General features: G+C 44.7%; 1 protein-coding gene across 1 annotated transcript in view; it reads left to right on the top strand.

The window, feature by feature from the left end:
• Nucleotides 1-21,309, top strand: part of LOC118277991 (dystrophin, isoforms A/C/F/G/H) — a 438,713-nt gene that overhangs the window by 39,621 nt on the left and 377,783 nt on the right. The window contains 2 exon segments of the mRNA XM_050700084.1: nt 14,053-14,141; nt 17,813-17,911. Of these exon segments, the coding sequence (XP_050556041.1) occupies nt 14,053-14,141; nt 17,813-17,911 (188 nt within the window).

The raw sequence follows: 21,309 nt of genomic DNA, 5'->3' as shown, positions 1-21,309 counted from the left end.
TACTGCCGACCCCTGCCTGATAAGTAGCGCGTGGCCGCGCCCTCGCCGGGGGATTGTTGATGATATCGGCAGATGATGCTAATAGGCCCGGCGACACAGTCGGTGTTCAATACTTATATGATAGTTATATCTTCAGTTTCTTGTATGTACCACTACTACAGTGGTAGTAGGTATGTACCTAAACTGTGGCCAGACAACAAGAAACATAACTATGAAGTTTCGCGACATGGTCTGTTTGAAGTTGTCCACAACACACAAGTAGTAGCGGTGGCCATTAGTGCGACCCGCTGCGTCCATGTGATTGAGTTTCACTTATACCGTCACCGACGCAAAAGAAAGTAAGTAGGCCCCACCTAGTGACAAACCCGTCATGTAGTAAGTAGCGTATTGCGTTGTATTGTAGTGACGACTACTTACCTACTGCTAGAGAACACAAACGGCATTACCTACAGTGGTTACTTAATTTTACGTATAACAAAGAGCATTATCTGATTGGTAGTCCTGACGGAGGATCGACATCCTCCACTAGGCAATATGCGCAGGTCGTAACTTACAGCCGACCGAGGCGACGACGGCGGCACGCAGTGAGGTTCGCATCCACGGGAGTTCATTACATCGCTCGTGTCGTTACCTTCACGCATATTTCAGCACATAATTAGACTGCAGAGCGTCACTATTAGTTAAGTCGGGTCGGTACGTGAGGGAGGGAACATCACACGGCTGTTAACGTCGAGGGAACATTCTGCCGGCGTCTCCCGGGCCCCGCACATAACGACATCACAGCGCCGACTGAGCGCATCTCCACGGACTTAGTGATGGCTCCCGGGATATTGACCAAAATCACGACGTCAGTAGCTGCCCACGCGCATATGACGTATAACACCTAAGCTCCCGCAGACAAGGGCGGCGTGTGATGTGGCCCTCTCCGCCTGACCGGCGTGCAGTGAGCCGCGAGCGCTACACAATGAACATAAACAAGAGCCGCCGCCCCTTCCCCCGCCCCGCGCCCCGCGCCCCGCAACCCTCGTCTCGTACTCCAGCACGCGAGGGGCCTGAAGGACCCTCCACGGTTGCAGCGCTGCACTCAGGACTTCACAATGATATTTGTTTTCAAGTTTCCAACAGTATTTCCATATTAGTCTGATAGGGAACTAGATGTCGTGCCAAGAATGCAAGGTTGCCGTCTCGATAACAGCGATTTTGTTCCTACCTTATGAAGTCCCAGGTATCGAAGTAGGAACGCGTATGAAATCGAATAAAGTTGTATAGTCCGGGCTAGGTTTGCTTACGGTACGGTTAACTTGGAAAAGCCACTTTGGTACTTGCAGCTTGTAGAAGCCGCACCTTCAAGCTCGAGCAGCAGACAACGCCAGGCCCCCCACGACATATTATCATCCCTTTAAAGATCAGACAGAACCTGCGACTTGACAATGTGCCACGATAGTAAATTCATTCACTAGGTTCGGTATAGTATTGGCCGGCGCACCGATGGCAGCCGCTCACCTGCGGGTGCCGGCAGGGTACAGCGCCCCTCGAACTAAACAAGCGTGTAACAAGCACTGAGCACTGAGCACACGAGTACATGAACAGCCCGCGAGGGGGCGCGTGTGTCTACTTAGTACGTAACCTGTTTAGCAATATGGTTGGTCCTGATCTTATTTCAATTGTAGTACTGTGCTATGCTCCGGTTAAAGGTGTTACTTTTGACCTTGCTGGTCCTGGCTCGGTAGCTAGCAAGAAAGACTGAGCTCACGTATACAAGCACCTATATACTCGGGAATATTAACATTTTAATCGTTATCTCCCCGCCTGTACCCAGTTCTCGCGACGGATATAAAACGCTCGCGCCATGTCGAGCGAGCACTGTGCTCTACTACAAACATGAAATATATTAGCGGGACTGTTAGTTTGTCCCACAAATATATTTGAATGTTCGTCATTAATGTTCCAAAGGGTTGTATTTATCGCGGAGTTGATCCTGAAGCCGCTGCCACGTAGTATTAATAAACGCGAACATTTGCTCCTCACATATTTGCTCGGCGCTCGGCACACACGCCGGGGTAAGGGCGCGCACACACCGCCTAACCCGTAAAGCGCCTAATTACATGAGTCAGGCTACAAGCTCGCCGCCGCTACATTGTGCGCTACACTTATACTGGGTGTGTTCACGCTCCACCTACTGACCGGTTACCCGCTTTGTAATAGTTATTGCGAATTATGATACGATCGCGGTGGTCGTGATTGGAAGTTACTGTGTTGAAACAACATTACAGTACGCTGGTACATTTGACACAGGTCGCTTGTAACGACAGGTGTCGCCAGTGTGCCTATTGCCTACCGTACAGTGCGCAGTGTGTCGCTCTGAAATAACCGAAACGGCAATAATATCAGGTACTTGTGAACCTTTTTGGGGATAATCGAATAAGATAAGTAGCCGCAGTCCAGCCGCGCTGGGATTGTGTTACTTTAATCTTCCCATTTAGTGCTGTTTATAACTTCGTTGAACGTAGATGATATATCCGCGGAGCGTGTACTCTATATTTGATTATATCAAACTCCCCATATGTTGCAGGCTCCGTCTAACGTCTGATTAAGACGCAGCGGTAACCACATTGTCATGTAAATGTTTGTCTACAAACAAAATTGGCGCGTATGTCTGTGTGTGTCGCGAGTAGTGTCGGAGTCGCGAGTGGTTCAGTGCTCGCGGTCGAGATAACCGCTAATGTCGTCTGAGCGAGGCATAACGAGCGAGCCGAGGCGAGGGTATATCTCATATCATATGTGCTAACGCTCCATTCACGTGCTGAACATATTAGCACGGGCTGGCATACAGACAAGTCAAGTCAGTCTTGTTCACAAACTTATAAAGTCTTGAATCACATTTGTGACCAAGACGTGTCCAAAAATATGTAGGTATTGCTTACTCCGCGGGTTGTTGCGTGAGTGTGAGCCGACCTGTCAACGCCGCAACTTACGCTAGCGCTTGTAACGAAACCATAGCGCGATTTATTTCGACGCCATCGCCATCTAGGGAGGTCGAAGAAAAACTATCTATAATCAAACGCATTTTAGATATTTTGATGGAAGAAAATGTGTTCGTTATCGCCGTCGTCGGTTGAAGGTTCGTGTGGGTAACATGTGCAAAATACATGGCAAGCATTAAACATTGCCTTAGTGTAATAAAACAATTGTAATACTAAGCCAATAATGCAGGATTATACATCCCTGCGTCTGCATGAGACCTGCGTATTCTGGCGTCGTTTTCGCTGGGGCTTCCTTTAGTGCTCAGTAATTCATTAAAACTTTTGAAGTTTAATGTAATAGATCTTTTAAAAGCTTAATGTGATTGAAGAAAACGAAAAGTTTCTGGCGACTTGCGGTTGACATGACGCGGACACTGGTCTGGCAGGGAATCTATAGTGTCGACATGATTGTATAAGACGATTTTATGAAGTGATTAGAGCCAGCAACAGACAAATCAAATCATATTTATTTGCTCAAACATAGTGAACACAGTGAACGTACAATAAAACAATCGCTTGCAAGATGGCGGGTAACAGGGAAAATAGTTCGAGACATGTTAGCCGTATACAATGGCGTGAATGTAGCCGTCACCACAAAGATTGCAAACTAACAGACATCGTTCGATGGTGACATCCACAACTACGTGATGGAACTCTCTGTATCTGAGGTGACGTCGTCCTGGCTGTAGTTTCAAGCTAGCATGCAGCCCGTACTACTTTGTGGAAACACAAACTAGTGCCGAGCGGGAAGAGTTAAAAGAACACTCACCAGCTTGCCGCTCCTGTAACCAAGATTGATGTGTGTAGGGAGACGTGCTGTGATTAGTCATTACCCTCAGGGTGTCAATCAGGAGGTGCGAGGAACCGAGACAGACGACCGGTCGCGTGATGATCTCAGCTGCGGGTGCGAAGATCCCGGGATTAGTGGCGCGCCACCAGCCAGCAACGCGGATTACACGGGATTGTGTCGTGATACAAATCCCGGCTTATTCAATATGTAGGCTCGTTAATAATTATGTTATCTGTCATCAACTTAATACAGGACAGTTTAATAACTGCAAAAACTTGTGGATGTAAATTATTGCCAAGACGAGGACAAAACTGTCCGATCTTGTGTAGAGCCAAGCCTTGACAAAGTCTAGTACGCCTAAGTCAAGAGGCAAGCCGCGGCTGAGTAACATTTGCCACATGCACGATGTATGTACGCGGTAGTGCGGCGCGCGTGGAGGGCACTCCGAGGGGATCACACGAGCCGCGCCCGGCAGGAGCGCGCTGTCTGTGCCATGGATTCATGTATGGCTACACAATGAATCGCTGGGAGAACAGAACGTAATAATATATCAAGTTTTATTTTAAATATAATTAAATACATTTGAAATTCAATAAAATTTCTCGTAAATTTTACGGGAGATATGTTCGCAAGAACACAGGATTGCTGCAAGACTACACAGGATTGCTCTCGTGCACCATTTATTTTGTAATAAACCCCAGACTTTTTCATTTACACGTTCAAATGTGCTTTGTAGTGAAAAATACCTTCCATTTGTTCATATTACAGTGTCTAGTGCAAATTATACGGCGAGCTTTGTATTACTCGAGACATCTTGCACTAAATATTTAGCAGGAGTGCTCTGCGCGGGGGGGGGGGGCGATATCGCAATCTGAAACTGGAAAGTTTTCAATAAACGATGTGGCAGGTTTATATGAAAAGTGAGCTCGGCGACTTTAATATCGTCCCTTATTTAAGGATTACCGCGGATGAGGCGGAGGGGCCGGCTGTAATTCGCCGCCACTTAATTATCTCGTAACATGTGAATTTTAATGATGGGAACTCATTTGTGGACGAGTGGGAGTGACGGCTCGCTGGCATTTATTGGACGTTGTATGAAGAGGTCCGGCGCGGTGGCGGCACACTTGTCAATTGTTGTCACTACTGCGCAATGTGCGGATTTAATCAAGACATTTATACAAAACTGAACTTTATGTAGATGAAAATAATTACATTCATTATTTTAAAGGGAAAAGAATAATAATATTACGTACAGGATTGTGCCGAGTTCTACGATGTAACATGGAGACTACAGAGTCACTATGGAAGAATGACCATGTTCTCTGTGCCACTTTGTATTGGTACCAGTTTAAAAGCAGGCATTAATATCGGAGCCGTGAAGCATTTTGCCAACAATTGTGGTCGACGGTAAACTACAGCGAAGGCACAAAAACTAGTAATTAGAGCCCACGTGTGGCAGTTTTTGCAGCTCCGCGACCGACACGCGCGCGGCCGGGGTGGGCTTAGGGTCGTGTTAGTAGTTTTTGCAAGACAAACTCCGCTAATGATTTGTACCAGTAACCTATTGAACACACTGCTGACCTCAACATCTTCATTACGGACAAACATTACGTTTTAACTAAATTATATTCCTTTTCACACAATTACGCCTTCACAATATCTATATTTACGGTAAACGATAAAGTGATAGCGACTAATATTAACTTTCTGCCCATGGGTGTAAGGCCTAAAATGCTTTGTGTCACCTTAGGCGTTGTAAATGCAATTTGGGTTCGGTGTAATGGTTCGGGTAGACGCCATTAGGCCGGTGACGTCACGGGCCTCTACGAAGCCACTGCACAAGTTATGGCAGTAGTCAAGCCGATATTGAACACATTTACTTAATAAGGTTATGTCAATGATTACACGCGGATACCTGGAAAACAAGAACAATTTACAATTTACAGATACTACGCAAGTGGTACACGATTAAATATTGTTCAGTATTGTCAACTCGAGGCCTCCCATGTAGGCACCGCCTGCGTGGCGTGGTAGTACTGCGGGTGGCTGTGTAGCGCCGACGCTGCGTGTGCCGCGGCGCGCGGTGTGGCGCGGGCGTGATGTACCAGCGCGGGAACACGTACTCACTGCGCCGCTACAGTTCCTGGCGCGACTCACCACTCGCACTCGTTTGTAACGCGTCTCTCACTTGTAATCATTCTCTTCTTTAGACTTTGTTTAAAGCTTTGACCTTGTTTAGTTACCTGGACTTGTCAAACCTTGTAATATTTCTACACATTTCTCTTTATTTATAAATAGATCATGTAGAGTTGTTTTATAACGCAACAACGCTATTTCCTAACACCTCTGAAAAATTTTATAGGAAATAGACTCAAATAAAAGAATTGGAAAACGAAAGAATAACAAATTCAACAGTCATCGGTCCGAAGGGGGCACACGTAACAATAAAATACGTCCAAAGACTATAATAGTGGCAGCCTGGCAGGCCCCGGGCCCGGGACCTGGCAAGGGACGTAATGGCACCCGGGGTGACTGTGACCAAAGAGTCAGTGATTCATATTAAAATTACATTTTGGGGCGACGCACAGTATCGGCGCGCGGCGACTTGGTAACCGGCGCGGCGCGTGTTGATCAGGTGGAGGCACGCTCCGTTGCTAAGTGATTACCTGCCTAGCTACCGTGCGCGGGTCGCGGTGGTGGCGTAGTGTCAGTGTCGTGTCACGTCAGCCGCACATTATCTCTAGCGGCCACGGCCTGCGCGCTGTGCGATGATACTAACGACTCCACTTTACACTAATATCGTTGACATAAGGATTTAATCAGCCGCTCTCTGCTCTCTACAATAAAACCCCAGATTTACGATTTCGGTATTTTATTCAACATCTTGATAGGGGTCGAAGGATAAACCGAGTTGCATTCAAATTCGTACTTTATGTTCTATACTGAAAGTTTCATTATCACTTAACTTCAATTCCTTAGAGGGGTCTCCTTACAAAGTGCGCACGTGAGCTGAAGTTTTAAAAAGCATCCAATTTCCAGGGCCCCTGTATCTTGAATAACATAAATTATAGTAAAAACATCCGCAATTTATGAGTTTAATTCTCAAATTGTATGTCCCGGGAACTATGCAGGGGGGGGGGGGGCTGCTGCCACGGGGGCGTGATAACGTTTATACTTGACATTGGGAACAAGGCGAGCGCGTTATGTGTGGAATAATGAAGTGTTAAGTCTCTGTATAGATGATGTTGTGTAGATACAGGTTTCACATACTGTATAGTGTATAGCTCCCACAGAGACACGCCTCTGTCACGCGCCACAACTTAGCGGAGCGTGAACATACGCGCACCTGAGCACGTCCTCTGTACACCGCACAAATATACTGCAGAAGTGACTTTCCAAATGCCATATTTCCAGATTACCAATAACTTGAATGTGGTAACGAACGTGCTTTCTGTAAACGGGTACTCTGTGACCAAACGCGCGCGCCCTCTATTCGCGCAGAAACAACAGGCCCACAGCCCCCAGGCTGCCCTTTATAAGCTATTTTTATGGAATCAAGTCTGAACAGAAGGGTATCATCGTCGGCTCCATAAGTTCAATATTAAACATGTGTATACTTGCTGCGCCAGTGCCGCTGTATACAAGATGGCACGGCGTGAACTTTCCATAAAATGTCAACTTTGTTTTTGTTACGAATTTGTGACGCCAACCTTTTGCAAACACTAAAGCCATCGTATTTATAGAATTTAGGAGAAATATTATCATGTTAAGGATAACCATTTAAAAAATATTATTGACAGATATAATCTTTGGTATATTGTAATATTATATTCGTTTTACTATGCAATATTGTTTGTTAAACACAAGCCCCAACGGGGGTGTCTAGACTTGCTGGCTTCGTGCAACGTCGGCATGTCGACTTCCGAGCAATAGTTGTTTGGGAACATACTTACCTACCTTCACAATTATCTTCAACGCTGTAACAAATGTAGAAACATTCTGCCACAAAGTATTTCGGCGAACTGTTACTTAGCTCCCGTCCGATGTGTACAGAGGCGTGGAACAGGCGGGTGGTCGCCGTCACCCAGCTGGCTGCTCGGGTGGAACTGAACTAAATGCTTTCAGACATTAAGTCGTCTTCAAACTATAATGTACATGTGTACTGTTTCGATGTTTGGACTTGCTCTTTCATCGTCCGTTAGTTAACTTCTTTCAATACGAAATAAAGTTCTTCCAAGTTGTGTCTGTTGTGCGGCTTCGGAAATTGAATCGAAACTATCAGCCGCAGTAAAGTATCGATGTTCGAAGTTAGTTCACTTACAACACTTGCCGAGTTTCACTTGGGAGTTGCGGAGCTATCGCCAGCCAGGTGAGAAATATACAGAGAGTAGTCTGTCCGTGTAACATCTACACATACGTAGGTTCCACTCCATTGTAACTTTTATTGTATCCCAAGTAATTAGTTCATCATCAGGTTAATTTAAGTCACGTCTCGCTATATTCTGTCTGCGAGTTACTCTGCAGCTTGGTTCGGTATCGCAAGTGTAGCAGGAGCGTGGCGTATCATACTGTGTAGCGGCGACACTGCCAGACTAGCGTACACTCCGGTAACCGCTTGCCATCACTTATGTATCGCAACCTGTGCCCACTGCCGCCTGCCAACATAAACCACGAGCTCTGCTGTAACAAGTCGCCTGTAATGTATCCCGGCAACACGTTGCTACGTCGTACTCGCTACATTACCTATAGTTCGTGGTTTTGTATTAACGACACAGTACTAGTTGTTAACAAGACCCTTCCTATTATAAGACAGGCAGCTCCCCCGAGCTCGACGCGAGTCCCGGTGACATCGAGTACGATCAGTTTACGTAATCCGATGATCTGTTTACTGGAAGCCTTAACGAACGACTTCCCGACGCAGCCCGAATCCGTACAAACAAAGAACATTACTGTAAACACAACACACACCGACACGGGACCACTCCACGACATTTGCGGATTCTCTCAACAATACGAGCCTCGCCGAAGCTAATAACTGGGATTTTTGCGAATATCTGACATAAAGGGCTGGCTCCATTGTTGTGCCGCATTCGGGCCGCGCACTGCCGGGACTCGGGAGTCATCGTGACGTAACCGCGCGCTGTGTGAGCCTGTCATCGCTGACAATAGTCATTACTCGTTTTTCATCACTTCTCCGACTTCTCGTGAGGATATTAACTTTACGGATCTGTAGTATAGCAACAACACCTATTTGTATTTTAGCGTTCTGAGATATTGCCAATCATTTAATATTCTTCTTTTTGTATGAACTTTTTTACTTTGACTTATTGTAAACCCAACAATGTACTGTTTGAGATGAGCTCGTGGCCGTTACTTACCTCCAATGACGGAACGCGTTTTAACTTTTTTATATCTGAAACATTTTTTATTATAGAAGTTATGTGTACTGTGTGCCTATTGTGTACACAGTGAATGGTTGCGCTTTACAACTGTTTGAACTGGCCTTTTCAAGTCTAGGTCTTTTGTAATTTTGGAGTTCATTCGACACACTGCATCTATTTAATAAATAAAAAAGTATTACATACTAAAACAGTAGCGTGCATGCATAACTAGACGATGATTATTAAGTTCCTCAAATGTATCCTCCGACTGCCGTGCGGACGTGCGATGGGACAAAAGTAGTGCTTACCGTAGTCGAGTGTGCCGTGTATGGTGACTGCGTGCACACAGTACATAGGGCGGCGTGTATCAGTGACGTCACGGTTGGTCGCGCTCTACAGTGGACACTGCGTTAGCGATATATATTGCGTAATGTATTACGGAGTATTCTCACGACTGTACGGTTTAAGTCAAACTTCAGGAATAAGTTCCGGAGTAGATGAAGCAACTAGTTAATGTTAGGGTCCTGCACTAAACAGTACACATAGGTGACGTGACATATGTTATGAACCTGCGCTCATTGTCCACTACACACAATGTGTCAGCGAATGTCAACTCAAACAATAATTCATTAAATTATAATAAAGTCAGTCCATTGTATGCTATTATTATAAAGCTATGATGACAAGCGGTCCGGCCGCGGGTCCGGTCCGTCCGAGCGGCAGCAGGTAACGGGCGGTGACAGTAACTAATGGTGGCGCCGCCATCAGTCACCGTCATCATGTCGCGCTGACGGCGGAGGAGCTGCGGATGTAATTATCATCCCGCGGGTACTCGTGGTAATTATTATTATGGCAAACTTAACAACAAACCGTTTTGGTTGTTCCTCAGGAATTAACAATTTAGATTGAGCAAATGGCTTCATAAGCCGCATGATGTACCGGTTGCGTCGTGTTGTACTTGTCAGTGATGTGACCATCATTGGCCACAGGCCCGCGTGCTGCCGCGGGGAGCGGCGCGGTCAACTTAATATTCCCGACGACCGCGTACTGCGGGCTGACTGATACGTGCGGCGGGATTATTCGGGATTCGTTTTTAAACACTACGACTACACCGATCTGAATACTGATGTCCACCTGTTAATGGTAGCTTCCTTGATGATAATTTGTTAATCTCGTCTCGATTGCCTCGTCGGATGTGTAATTGCAAAAAAATAAGAATGCATTCAAAACTAGTCTTTAAGTCACATTAGCAAACATTGACAATTTGTGTGCCCATAATTCTACAGCAATATTAATTAATAGTACTTAGTTACTTACTATACTATGAATTAACATTTTCTTACTTCGATTAAGAAAATGTTAATTCATAGTCTTACTTCGATTAATTCATAGTCTTACTTCGATTAAGAAAATGTTAATTCATAGTCTTACTTCGATTAATTCATAGTCTTACTTCGATTAAGAAAATGTTAATTCATAGTGCTACATAAACTCGGTCCAAGTCCAAGCTAAGTGCAGTCGATGAATCTACTGGTGCAACACGTCCCAGTAGGTGTTCATTAACAGGCTCCAGTGTATCCAGCCGGGGACTATCAGCCAGCCCACCGCCGGCTGACTACAAACGAACTGGCCTAAGAAAGTGCAAACTAATTTAACAGGATTAGAGAGCTGAGTCGTGAGTAACGCGCCTAATGCCGCCGTCTATTGTGAACCCAGGCAGGTTTAGATCCGCTCATCGGTATTCACGACCGCCGCCGCCTAATTTTATTGAGTTTATTTCACAATTTGTTTGTATTATCTTTATTGGCAAGCGACAATGAAGTCGCCCGCGAGACATGTGCCGCCACCAAGTGATACAGTGTAAGCCTACGACTGCTCTATCTGGTCCCGACGCCATTTCTTATTGATTATGGAAAAATCTAAATAGACAAATGACTACATACTACTGTCCGAATTTATTACCTACTATCAAAGATAAAGATGTCTCACAAATGGGCGACACATTACCTCAAGTGAGGGTCAGCCGAGGTACGGGAGGGATGGCTCTGTGCCGTTTATCTCGGCGGTATCGTCAGCGTGACCACTAATTGCCAGTAATCCAGCCGAGCCGATTGTGCTCGTACTTACAATGAATACATCATCGGGCAACTATTGTGTGTTACATCAGTGAGCTTTACTCAATGTTGTCGTATTCCCAGTCGCCATGCTCGTGCTCTAATGACAAATGATATTTATTCAACTATGGGACTGTTATACATAACCGAAACCATGTTTGGTTTAAGTGTTCTGTGTCTCATCTGTAGTGTACAAGCATAGAGACTCCAAAACCTTTGAATTTAGATTGATTTTTGACATTAGTTGTGTGCACTTTCTGTCAAAGACATTTTGGATAGTCGTCGTTTATTAATTCGGTCAGTACTCAGCCAGTGCAGGGTTCACTCAGTGTACCTATAACTGCGGCTAATAGCGGGTGGTGTATCGAGTGGGTTCTGGTTAATCTGTTGATCCGTTTACGTGGAGCGAGTGACCTGTGCGGGCAGACGCTTCCACCATACTGCGGCGGGTGCTCCATTTGCGGCCTCTGTCTGCTGGCTGGTTGTTATAAGATGTAGCTAGAGTATGATTTGGTATGATTGTTGTAATCGTAACAGTATTTCATTCTGCTTTCTGCAATACGTGTAGCACAAACCAAGTGTTTGCTTGTGTTAGACACTTAACTCCTACTCCTAAAAACAACAATCAATGTTTGCTTCGAATTGCCGCTACTTGAAACGTATAAATATTTCACCGTCCGGGTTGTAAAGTATCGCATCATCTCACAAGGAGTTGCCCTCGCAGTAGTTACAGGTTCCACCGCAGAAGGGCGACCTCCCTCCGTCGACCCTCTCAGAGGGGCGCGGGTGTGAGAGTAACAAGATTGTATTGTCCAATTTATGCTGTACTTTGTATTGTGTGCCTTAATGTCCTCAATGTTCCCCAGCTTATCAATACTTTGTATTCAGCGGACAATACAGATATGTAACCCATTGTTAAGCGTACATAAGCGATCAAACGCCGCCTCCGACAAACAAAACGGGTGGTTATTAAACAAGTTGCTAAGATATCGAAGCCAACAATGTGGCAACTTGCAAATCTCATTAAAGTCCAATCAATTCAAAGTTTTACGTACACAGTTTAAAGACGTGAACTTTAGTCGCGCACATTGCATGTTAGGACAGAAGGACCATTATTAACTTCCATGTATATCATTCGTGTAGATAAGATGCATTGATGATTGATTATTGAGTTTTATAGAACAATAATTTCCCACGATGTTAGTCCACTTGTTAATTATTGGACATAGGACGGACTACGGACAAGTCGGCTTGCTGTACTTATGAAGTTAACCTTCTGTGCTTACGTGTTGTTGTATTACTAAGTTGAGTTGATGTGTTTTGAAATGCGGCTCGAGGCGGGCGGCCTGTGACGAGGCCGAGCCTCCGACAAATAAAACGTCTCGACGCGACTTTTGACGACTTTCAGCGAACTTTTACAAAATATCTCCAAAGGGACCGTGTTGTCGGGGTACTGCGAACTTCACTTAATTAATATTAATTCTGTGACTGGCTGTTAGATATTTAATGTTTACGCCGGAGTTTAGAAAAAGTTTAAGGAAGGAACGCTTCTAAGCACATTAGGATAATAGAAATGTTTTGTTTGACGAGATGAGTTGGAACACAAATGTTTTTATTACGTCAAGTAGGGCACGGGTACGAGACATGAATTATAAAATAATATGTCTTCTCTGTTGTATCCATTTATTTGATGAAACATAACGCGCTGTAACATGTGAGAATACGGACGGCCGGCACTGCTGTACTCGGGCTGGTTACGCAGCCTTAGTTCACAAACTGCGGCTGTAAAATGTTCGAAGTAATTAGTTTACAAATAAAGCGCGAGCTGCAGCGCGTCGCTCGCATCGCTCGCATCGCCCGCGTCGCCCGCGTCGGCCGCGCCGGTCGTGTAGTTGTACAAAAAGTCAGCAACAGCCGACAGCGGTGAATTATTGCCGCTACACCGAGTGCTACAAAAAGTGGCGCCGCGCTGTTTGCTTATAGTTACAGTAATTGGAACAACTCGACGTTGTAATGTTTATTGGTTAAAAATTTGGAAACTGAGCATTTGCTTTATTGTTTATTTATTCAACAACTATTTGCTTTTTACTTTACTTCTTGTTGAATGTAATTAGTGATAGTGCTTGTTTACTTGTATGATCATTATTTTAACCACTTCTAGTTGCTATCCTCCAGCAACTGCTAGAAGCTGCCAGGCGGTATCAATAAACATGGTTATTGTGTTACCTACTCTTAAATCGACAATACAAGAATGGCTATACGTCGCGCTCCTCTATGAGTTGAGACACATTTTAAAATATCCAATAGTGCTGCTTGCAGTATTTCTATCATATAACATGTTCGATGTCCAGACGTGACACAATCTAAACGTAACACAAGTGTGAGTACAGTAGGTATGAATACAGCAGAGTGTACACTGTATAGCTCAGTCGCCGGGGCGTGTGTGTTCGATCGCGGGTTCGTTTCCTGTCGCCGGCACGGTTGCATGGCCCGGGGCACCGGAAGCGTCTGTTTATTTGTTCATTTTCTGCTGCGAAACCGTTCCGAGTTTTTAAATGTTGACTGCAGGCTGTATTCTGTGCCGGACGCCGGACGCGCGCCGGCCGTCTAAACTAGGTACGGCTGGGCCGGGTCGTGTTGTTGTCACTACATTAACATATGATCGGGACAATACTGTCAGTCAGTTCTCACAGTCTACTGCCACCGTGGTTGTAATCACAATGTATGTTTGTATGTTGTTGCAGATTGGAGCGGCCGGCTGTCGGGGCGGCGGCGCTCGTCGCAGCAGTCGCCCGCCGCGCTGCTCGCTAACTTCGACACCACCGTGCAGCAGGTACTCGTACACTCTATACCACCACAAAATTTAACTTTACTTCTCTAATACAAGATGAACCACCAGAGGATCAGGCTGACTGGTTGAGGTGATAGCGTCTCTATTTACAAACCAAGTTTTGAGTCACACACGGGACTACCGTTTTGTAATATTGTAGACGGAGCGAGCTGCAACTTTAGATATTGTGAGAACCTCCTCCTTTTTGGGAAGTCGGTTAAATGTTTACAACATTTTACATGACAAACGAATCTAATTAAGGTACCTAAACAACTTGCTTGAGACTAAAAGTGTTTGCTATGAGTAGAGTGAGTGTCCTGTCGGTGACATGACATCGATGTAGCTCGGTATACAGTACATGGGTACTACTTAATTCAGTGAACCCCAGTCAGTGGCCAGTGTAGTGGTAGGTCTCCGTGAAGTGGTGCGGGTGTCGTTGCGAACTGCTGACGAGGCGCGCCCCGCAGCCCCGAGCCGCCGTGAATATAATCTGAGCGCGCCGACTATCCTCCGGGGCGAGCCGCCGGCGCCACCGCACCAGGTGCTGCAGAAGGCCAACTTGTAGCAATTAATGAAGTGTCCGCGTGTCTGTAGGTACAATGTTCGCAGTTGTGCATCGATGGCATATTACGACTACTTACAGAGTCTATAAAATACGGCTGTAGAACTATTTATGAAACTTATTATAATATTTTCGTAAGATATTCCTACCGTACATGATGATACAATTAGCGATTTTTACTTTTTCGCGTAGTTTAAAATATTCCACCTTTTATTAATTAAAAAACTAGACATGTTTTACCTGCCCCGTACGGAGTGGTAGTTCTGTCTGTGTGGCCGTGTGTCTGGACGCAGTCACCACTCTAGTTTAGCGGACACGACGCGATTGAAGTGTCCTCCCTACATTGCTGTACTTATACCGAGCACTGAGCAGTCACTGGCTCACTGGTAATGCTATCCTATTGCACACTAACTGAAGTCCATCTCAAATGATTCTGCAAAGTTAATTGAACGACGAACTAAACTATTTCTACTCCATTAGACGAACACTTCTGATAGTCGTACTATTAACAGTGTACATAACTGAGACATAAGAAATGTTGTGAATGTTCCTAACTTATTGTCCTCTGCAAATAAAATGGCCAAATTTTATTTAATTTTCGTTTCAGTTTTTAAGAAAAAGATACACTAAGCAATTTATCAGTTCTACACAAAATAACGAGCGTATGTCACAAAATAAAATACATTGCCTCTTTAACATCAATTTCTGATTCAATTTCGCAATAAAGTCGGCGATGTAATCGGTACAATTTTTCTTCAGCGGAGCGACGTGATTGCATTGAGTTCTTTGTTGTGGCTTGTATCAAGCGGAGCGCTGCCGCAGTACAGGACATTGGAATAGGTTCACTACACGACGGCGCGACACTGACACGCGACATGAAGCTGACTGCGACACACGACTCACCACACAATACATCAAAATGCTTTTAGAATGCTTGAAAAAAGTTCTGTGCTCACAACAAACACGAAATATGCAGTACACAGTGCACGTTTTAATTTAGGCAGTAACATTATTGTGCGGTGTAGAAATGGACTCTGTGTGACTTCGTGTGATTAAGTAGAGAGTTAACTTACTGCGAGCTACGCTTGCTAGTGGTGTTAAGTTTATCTCTTCCGCACAATTTGCCGGGGGGTGGCACAGTGGCGGCGTGGCGGGGATTGAGGCATTCCTGCGAATACTCGCTGTTTTATTACCGGAGTGGCCCACGCCGGCAACTCATTCCCGGACTGGGCAAAAAATTATATTTCCAGTTGTAACATTTTATGAGTGAGATCACGGTTCGGCGGAGGGAGTCAATAAACACGCGGAGGGCAAGCGATGCACTCTCGAGAGGGCCTGTGTAGAACGTTTCGGGTTGTGTACAAAGAGTGCCTCCAACTCGTGCACTCCGTGCAGCCGCCGGTCTGTATCTACAAACATGAGACTCGTTTGATGGAAAGCAAAAATGATTGGCTTTCATATTCCCTTTCAATTATTGAAACGTTTTACACACAGGACACACAACATGGGCTACAGAAATAGATGATATTTGTATATTTGTGTTTCGTTTACGTGATGTGTCTCTGTGACCATCAGTTATGTTGAATCATTCATTATAGAGCTAGCGAACAGAGGTCGAAACATCGATGTCCCTGGCTCGAAATATTCCGAGTTGCGACTTGGACACAATGCGGATGTTTGGGTAGGTCGTGGTTGTATTTTACTTTTATGTAAAAAAAGCATTTCCAAGATAAATAACCATTTTCTTCAAACCATAAGACGAATCTAGTTCACGATTTTGATGGATAGAATAACCCACTGAGAAAATTTCATCAAAGATGGAATGCTTCACATTCCTAGTTCGGAATGGCGGCATTAGATCGCGCGGCTCAGCCGAGTGTCGCGCGCCGCGTTATATTCCTGACAACTAATCCGAGAACTCACGCACTCACGTCACGCACGTGCGCGCCACTGAGACACACTACACTCGACAAGTTTCGAATCAAACCAAATAAGTTTATATAAAACATACGGTATGAGAGAGGTGCCGGCAGAGTGCAAAGCGGAGAGCATTTTACTGCAGTTGTATTGGCGCTGCACTCTAGCACGTGCACTATCAGGCGGCAGTCAGTTTACGACACCGCCGACATTACCCATTTATTGCACGGTTTACGAGTAGTGTCGCCGCGGTGTCTCACGCGAGATAATGATGCGTTTAACTCCATGTATACTTGCGACAGATATATATTTGTTCACCTGCTATTGGTCCGTGTGTTTCCGAAAAGGTCGCAGAAGGCGTCAGTAAATCAGAATTGTGTGTTCGCATTACGGGGCGGCCGCAGATGACCTCGGCCCTTTCTATTCCGAAGAGAAATGGAAAAAAATGCGTCGTCCCCGCTCTGATTCCTATAAAATTCCTCGGGCACCCATCCGAAGGCAATCTACTAAAAATATTTTTTCCCAGAAACCTTTCCTGCGTAGAGGACAGTATTGGAATAAAATCTTATTGTTATCGGGCAGGTCGAGAGGTTGGCTGCATTCTATTTTATTGGGAAATTATGCTAAGCCCGGACTCGACCCCGCACAATTCATTGTCTTCTTTCTGCTGCTCGCTCCCGCTCGGGTTGGGATCAGCAGTGAGGCTCGGCTCGCGTCTTCTGAATATCGATATTTTACCTGCGAATTCAATCCAAGTTTTTTTGATGAAAGCGTAAGTAATAGGTACAATACAAGTACGACGTCAATCAGACAATTTGTACAAATAAACCAATTGTTATGTTTTACAACAACAATGTATGCGACACAATACATGTGAGACTGAGACCGAGTATCGGTACCTGTCGATGTGTCGGATGTGATGCGGAGCTCGCTCTGTCTCCGTAATTGATGACTGTCGTACTGTACTGTGTACTGTGTGACACTGTAAATGGAATGAAACGTCTAATTTGTCATATTATTATGTTCTGTGACTCTTTTGTAGCTGTAGCCTGGCAGAACTCGTAAAACATACAATCATACCGTACGTACGGCCATCAGCTCGCCACCTGCACATGCCCTGTCTCCTTGTAACGATGTGGTTTATGTCGGTGTCGTGTGGCGAGATCAGTGAGTGTACTGTCGTTGTTGTCCCCAGATCCGCGACTGGGTGTCGGTGGAGGTGGACATGCTCCGCACGCAGTCGGTCGCCGTCGGCGATGTGGACGAGATCCTGCAGCAGCTCGACAAGCAGAAGGTCAGTGCCAACACTACTTGTATATACTCGCATGTATAGCGGGAGTACTTGGGTCGTGTCTCCGAGGAACTGGCAGATCGATATCCGAATATTACGAGCAAATTGAAATTCTTCAACGTACCGACAGACGTCTGCTCGACGCACAAAGTATGCAATAAACATAACGACGGCTCCCGCCGACACCGCCGACACCGCCGCTGACTACATTCCACTAATTTAAAACATAACATAGATCATTCTACGAACATTAGACAAAAGATTAAATTTATTACTACCCCTGAATTGTAACCAAACTAAATTAAACTTTATTACTTGTTAGTGAGAGCTTATTTCCGGCTGGCGATGTGGTGGAGCCCCACGCGTAAGGATGGTTCCTTTATGGCACCTTCACACTACCCGATACGGAATGAGAGCGTTGTATGTGTGTGTGTGGAGTATCTACACCACGTGCTAATAGTTAGGACAGTTCACACCATCGCACGCGGTGATACTCGCTCGGGAATTAACTTCCACAAGCACCAGGAATGGCTTCACAAGTGATGTTGCTGCGATTGTAAAAATGTTGCTACAAAGGTGTTTGCAATGTGCATAGTGCATACAAGTACATTCCTCCCGGCAGTGTGAGCTCGGTTTTGTCGGGTTTTTGTGAGTTCCTCGACAATGTGCGGCGCGGCTCGGTGCCGTGCGAGGGGCTCCACCACGCCGTGCACACGGGGGCACACACTAGTTTAGGGGGCTGTAGCGCGGAGCATGTAAATCACTTGCACGAACTTAATACCACTTCAATTGCTTTGCTTTGGAATCCTTCTGTTTGCTTTGTAAAACGGTTTACCGTAGCGTGTGTCGGCGGAGCGGCAGGCGAACTATCTAGTTATGTTTAATTCTAGTGATGCGAATATACTATAATACAGTGAAACCTCGTTAAGTGAGACTTCAAGGGACCTTCAAATTGGTATCACTTATAGAGGTATTCCACTAACCCAATGTGTCAGTTAACCAGGTATAAATAAACATTTGTCTCATTTACAGAGGGTTCCATATTAATGGAGGTGAACATACGGGTTATTTTACATAAAGAGGTGTGATTCTTAAATAAAACAATGTGTTATGTGCACATTATAAATGAATAAGAATAAGTAAATCAACAAACAAAACGTTGTCTCAGTTACTGAGGTTTATATTTAAAATTCACTTGCTGTCTCAGTTATAGAGGTAACTAAGATGATAAATCGAAAGAACGAATTCCAGATATAGAGGGTTGTTTGTCCCACTAATAGAGGTAATTCAGTGCCAATGGGTAGGGACCTCAGTATGAGTTCCATTTGTGGAGGTTTCTCACTTATCCAGGTCCCACTTAACCAAGTTTCACTGTATATGGTATATGTACTGTTGGTAGGTCTGCTTGTAGTGTAGTTCGATAACTCGACTAAACTGTGTGTTGCTGAACATGGCGACACTACACGACGGACTTGGTGGAAGTTTTATTTACATTTCACATTCAGGATCTTGAACCGTTAACGAACTTTTCTATTAACCTCAATTCTATGTAGCTATTGTAGGAAACCTTTTAAGTAAGTCGGGGTCCGACCATTGATATATAAATGTGATTACAAAATGAAGTAGCGAGGGACGAGCGTCCAATCGTCCATTGAAGGCTTCTATTCCAACACACATACAAAGGAGGTCTCGCTTCATGAGACTTTAATTTGGAATAACGAAATGTTCTAAAAATATATTTAGTGAAATATCTCGAGACGCGGCCAGGACACTGGTGACAGACACGCCGCGCGTCGCCGGCGACTCGATACATTATGTTATGGTAGGAGCGGGTGTTACTTGTTACTATATACTAGGTCGCGACTCGTGGTTTATTCCATAGCAATATTAATCGTCTTTTATGTAACAATACCCCATAATAAGCAAGCAGGTAACAACAACTTCAATAAACGCTTACACCTAAGGAAAATATTAGCATAATGCTTGAATTTTCCTTCCAAACAAGTGAAGTATTTCTTTCAAGTTGTATTATAAGTGGGAGGCTGTGCCCTGTGTAGCCGGCTACACGATACGTCCCTGAACACCGCGGCACATAGCTCGGCGTGCGCGAGCCTCGCCGGTTAGTATGCGGCGCGCGGCGCGACACTCGCCCGCGATTAGTATCCACTGCGCGTCCAGTGGGGCGGCCGCCCGCCGCGCGCTGCTTTTTATGAGCATTATATTCAATGTATTGCTGCTTTTATATCTCTCGCCAATTACGGGCTTAAGGAATTGGACGCGTGGGCCGCAGTTGGCTCCCAGCTGTCGATATACAAAGCTTATTTTGTTCTAATATTTCAGTGGAATTGATATTATTCATGTACCTACTATATAATATATATACCATATACAGCTACATTATACATATAGTGGTACTAGTCGTTTACACTATATTTTCAAAAACTGATTGACTAATTCAATTTATTAATTGATATAAGTAATTGTCAGTAGCACTTCAGTTTAGTTTGGCAACAAATAAAAGATAAACTAACAAGGCACGGATCGTGTACCACCGAGCGATATATTCCTACAACATTACGTATCTGCTGGATATTTCCACTGCGGATTGAACAAACACCACTATATATTCCTGTGGGTGAGAGATGAGTTAATCGCATGCCGTTAGTGTAATGAGTGCACCGCGAGTGACGTCACGGCCGCGACCCTGACCCGCGCCGCGCGGTATTTATTTAAGATCACACACACATACAATGATCGATGTCTACTTACAACACACATACAACCGGCTGCCGCTCAACGAGTAGCGGGTTCGATTCCCGCACGGAACAACTCTGTGTGATCCACAAATTGTTGTTTCGGGTCTGGGTGTCATGTGTATGTGAACTTGTATATTGGTAAACGCACACACAGCACAGGTGAAAATTATAGAGTGGAGCAACGGTTTAAAAAAACATAGAAACTATCGCCTAGATCTTATTTCATTTTAAATGAATTTAAAATATTATATTCCTGAAACTATTATATGTAGTATGGTCGTTTATGTGTACATCTACGTGATTGAATGTAGAATACTATGATGTTGTAGCGACCTACGCTGAAATTCCCAAATATGCGCAAATACTTTAATGATTTATCGTATAAAACAATGAACACGATAAAGCTAACAGAATTGAAATAAATGTGCCGGCGTTCAGCCGCGTCACTAAATAATGGAATGCATACAACTTAAACTGCTATACCGAAGCTTTCAGCTGAACAATTACATTCCCATTGCAAGCCGCGCCGCCGCACAGCCGGCTATTATTGTTTACATTGCTGAAACAGATTCAATTAGTTCAACGAGCTTTGAAACTACGTATCATACATATGTAATTACGTACATTTGATTAGAATAATTTCAA

The sequence above is a fragment of the Spodoptera frugiperda genome, chromosome 18 (assembly GCF_023101765.2).
Source record: "Spodoptera frugiperda isolate SF20-4 chromosome 18, AGI-APGP_CSIRO_Sfru_2.0, whole genome shotgun sequence".
Taxonomy (NCBI): Eukaryota; Metazoa; Arthropoda; class Insecta; order Lepidoptera; family Noctuidae; genus Spodoptera; species Spodoptera frugiperda.
This window is presented reverse-complemented; position numbering and strand designations above follow the sequence as displayed.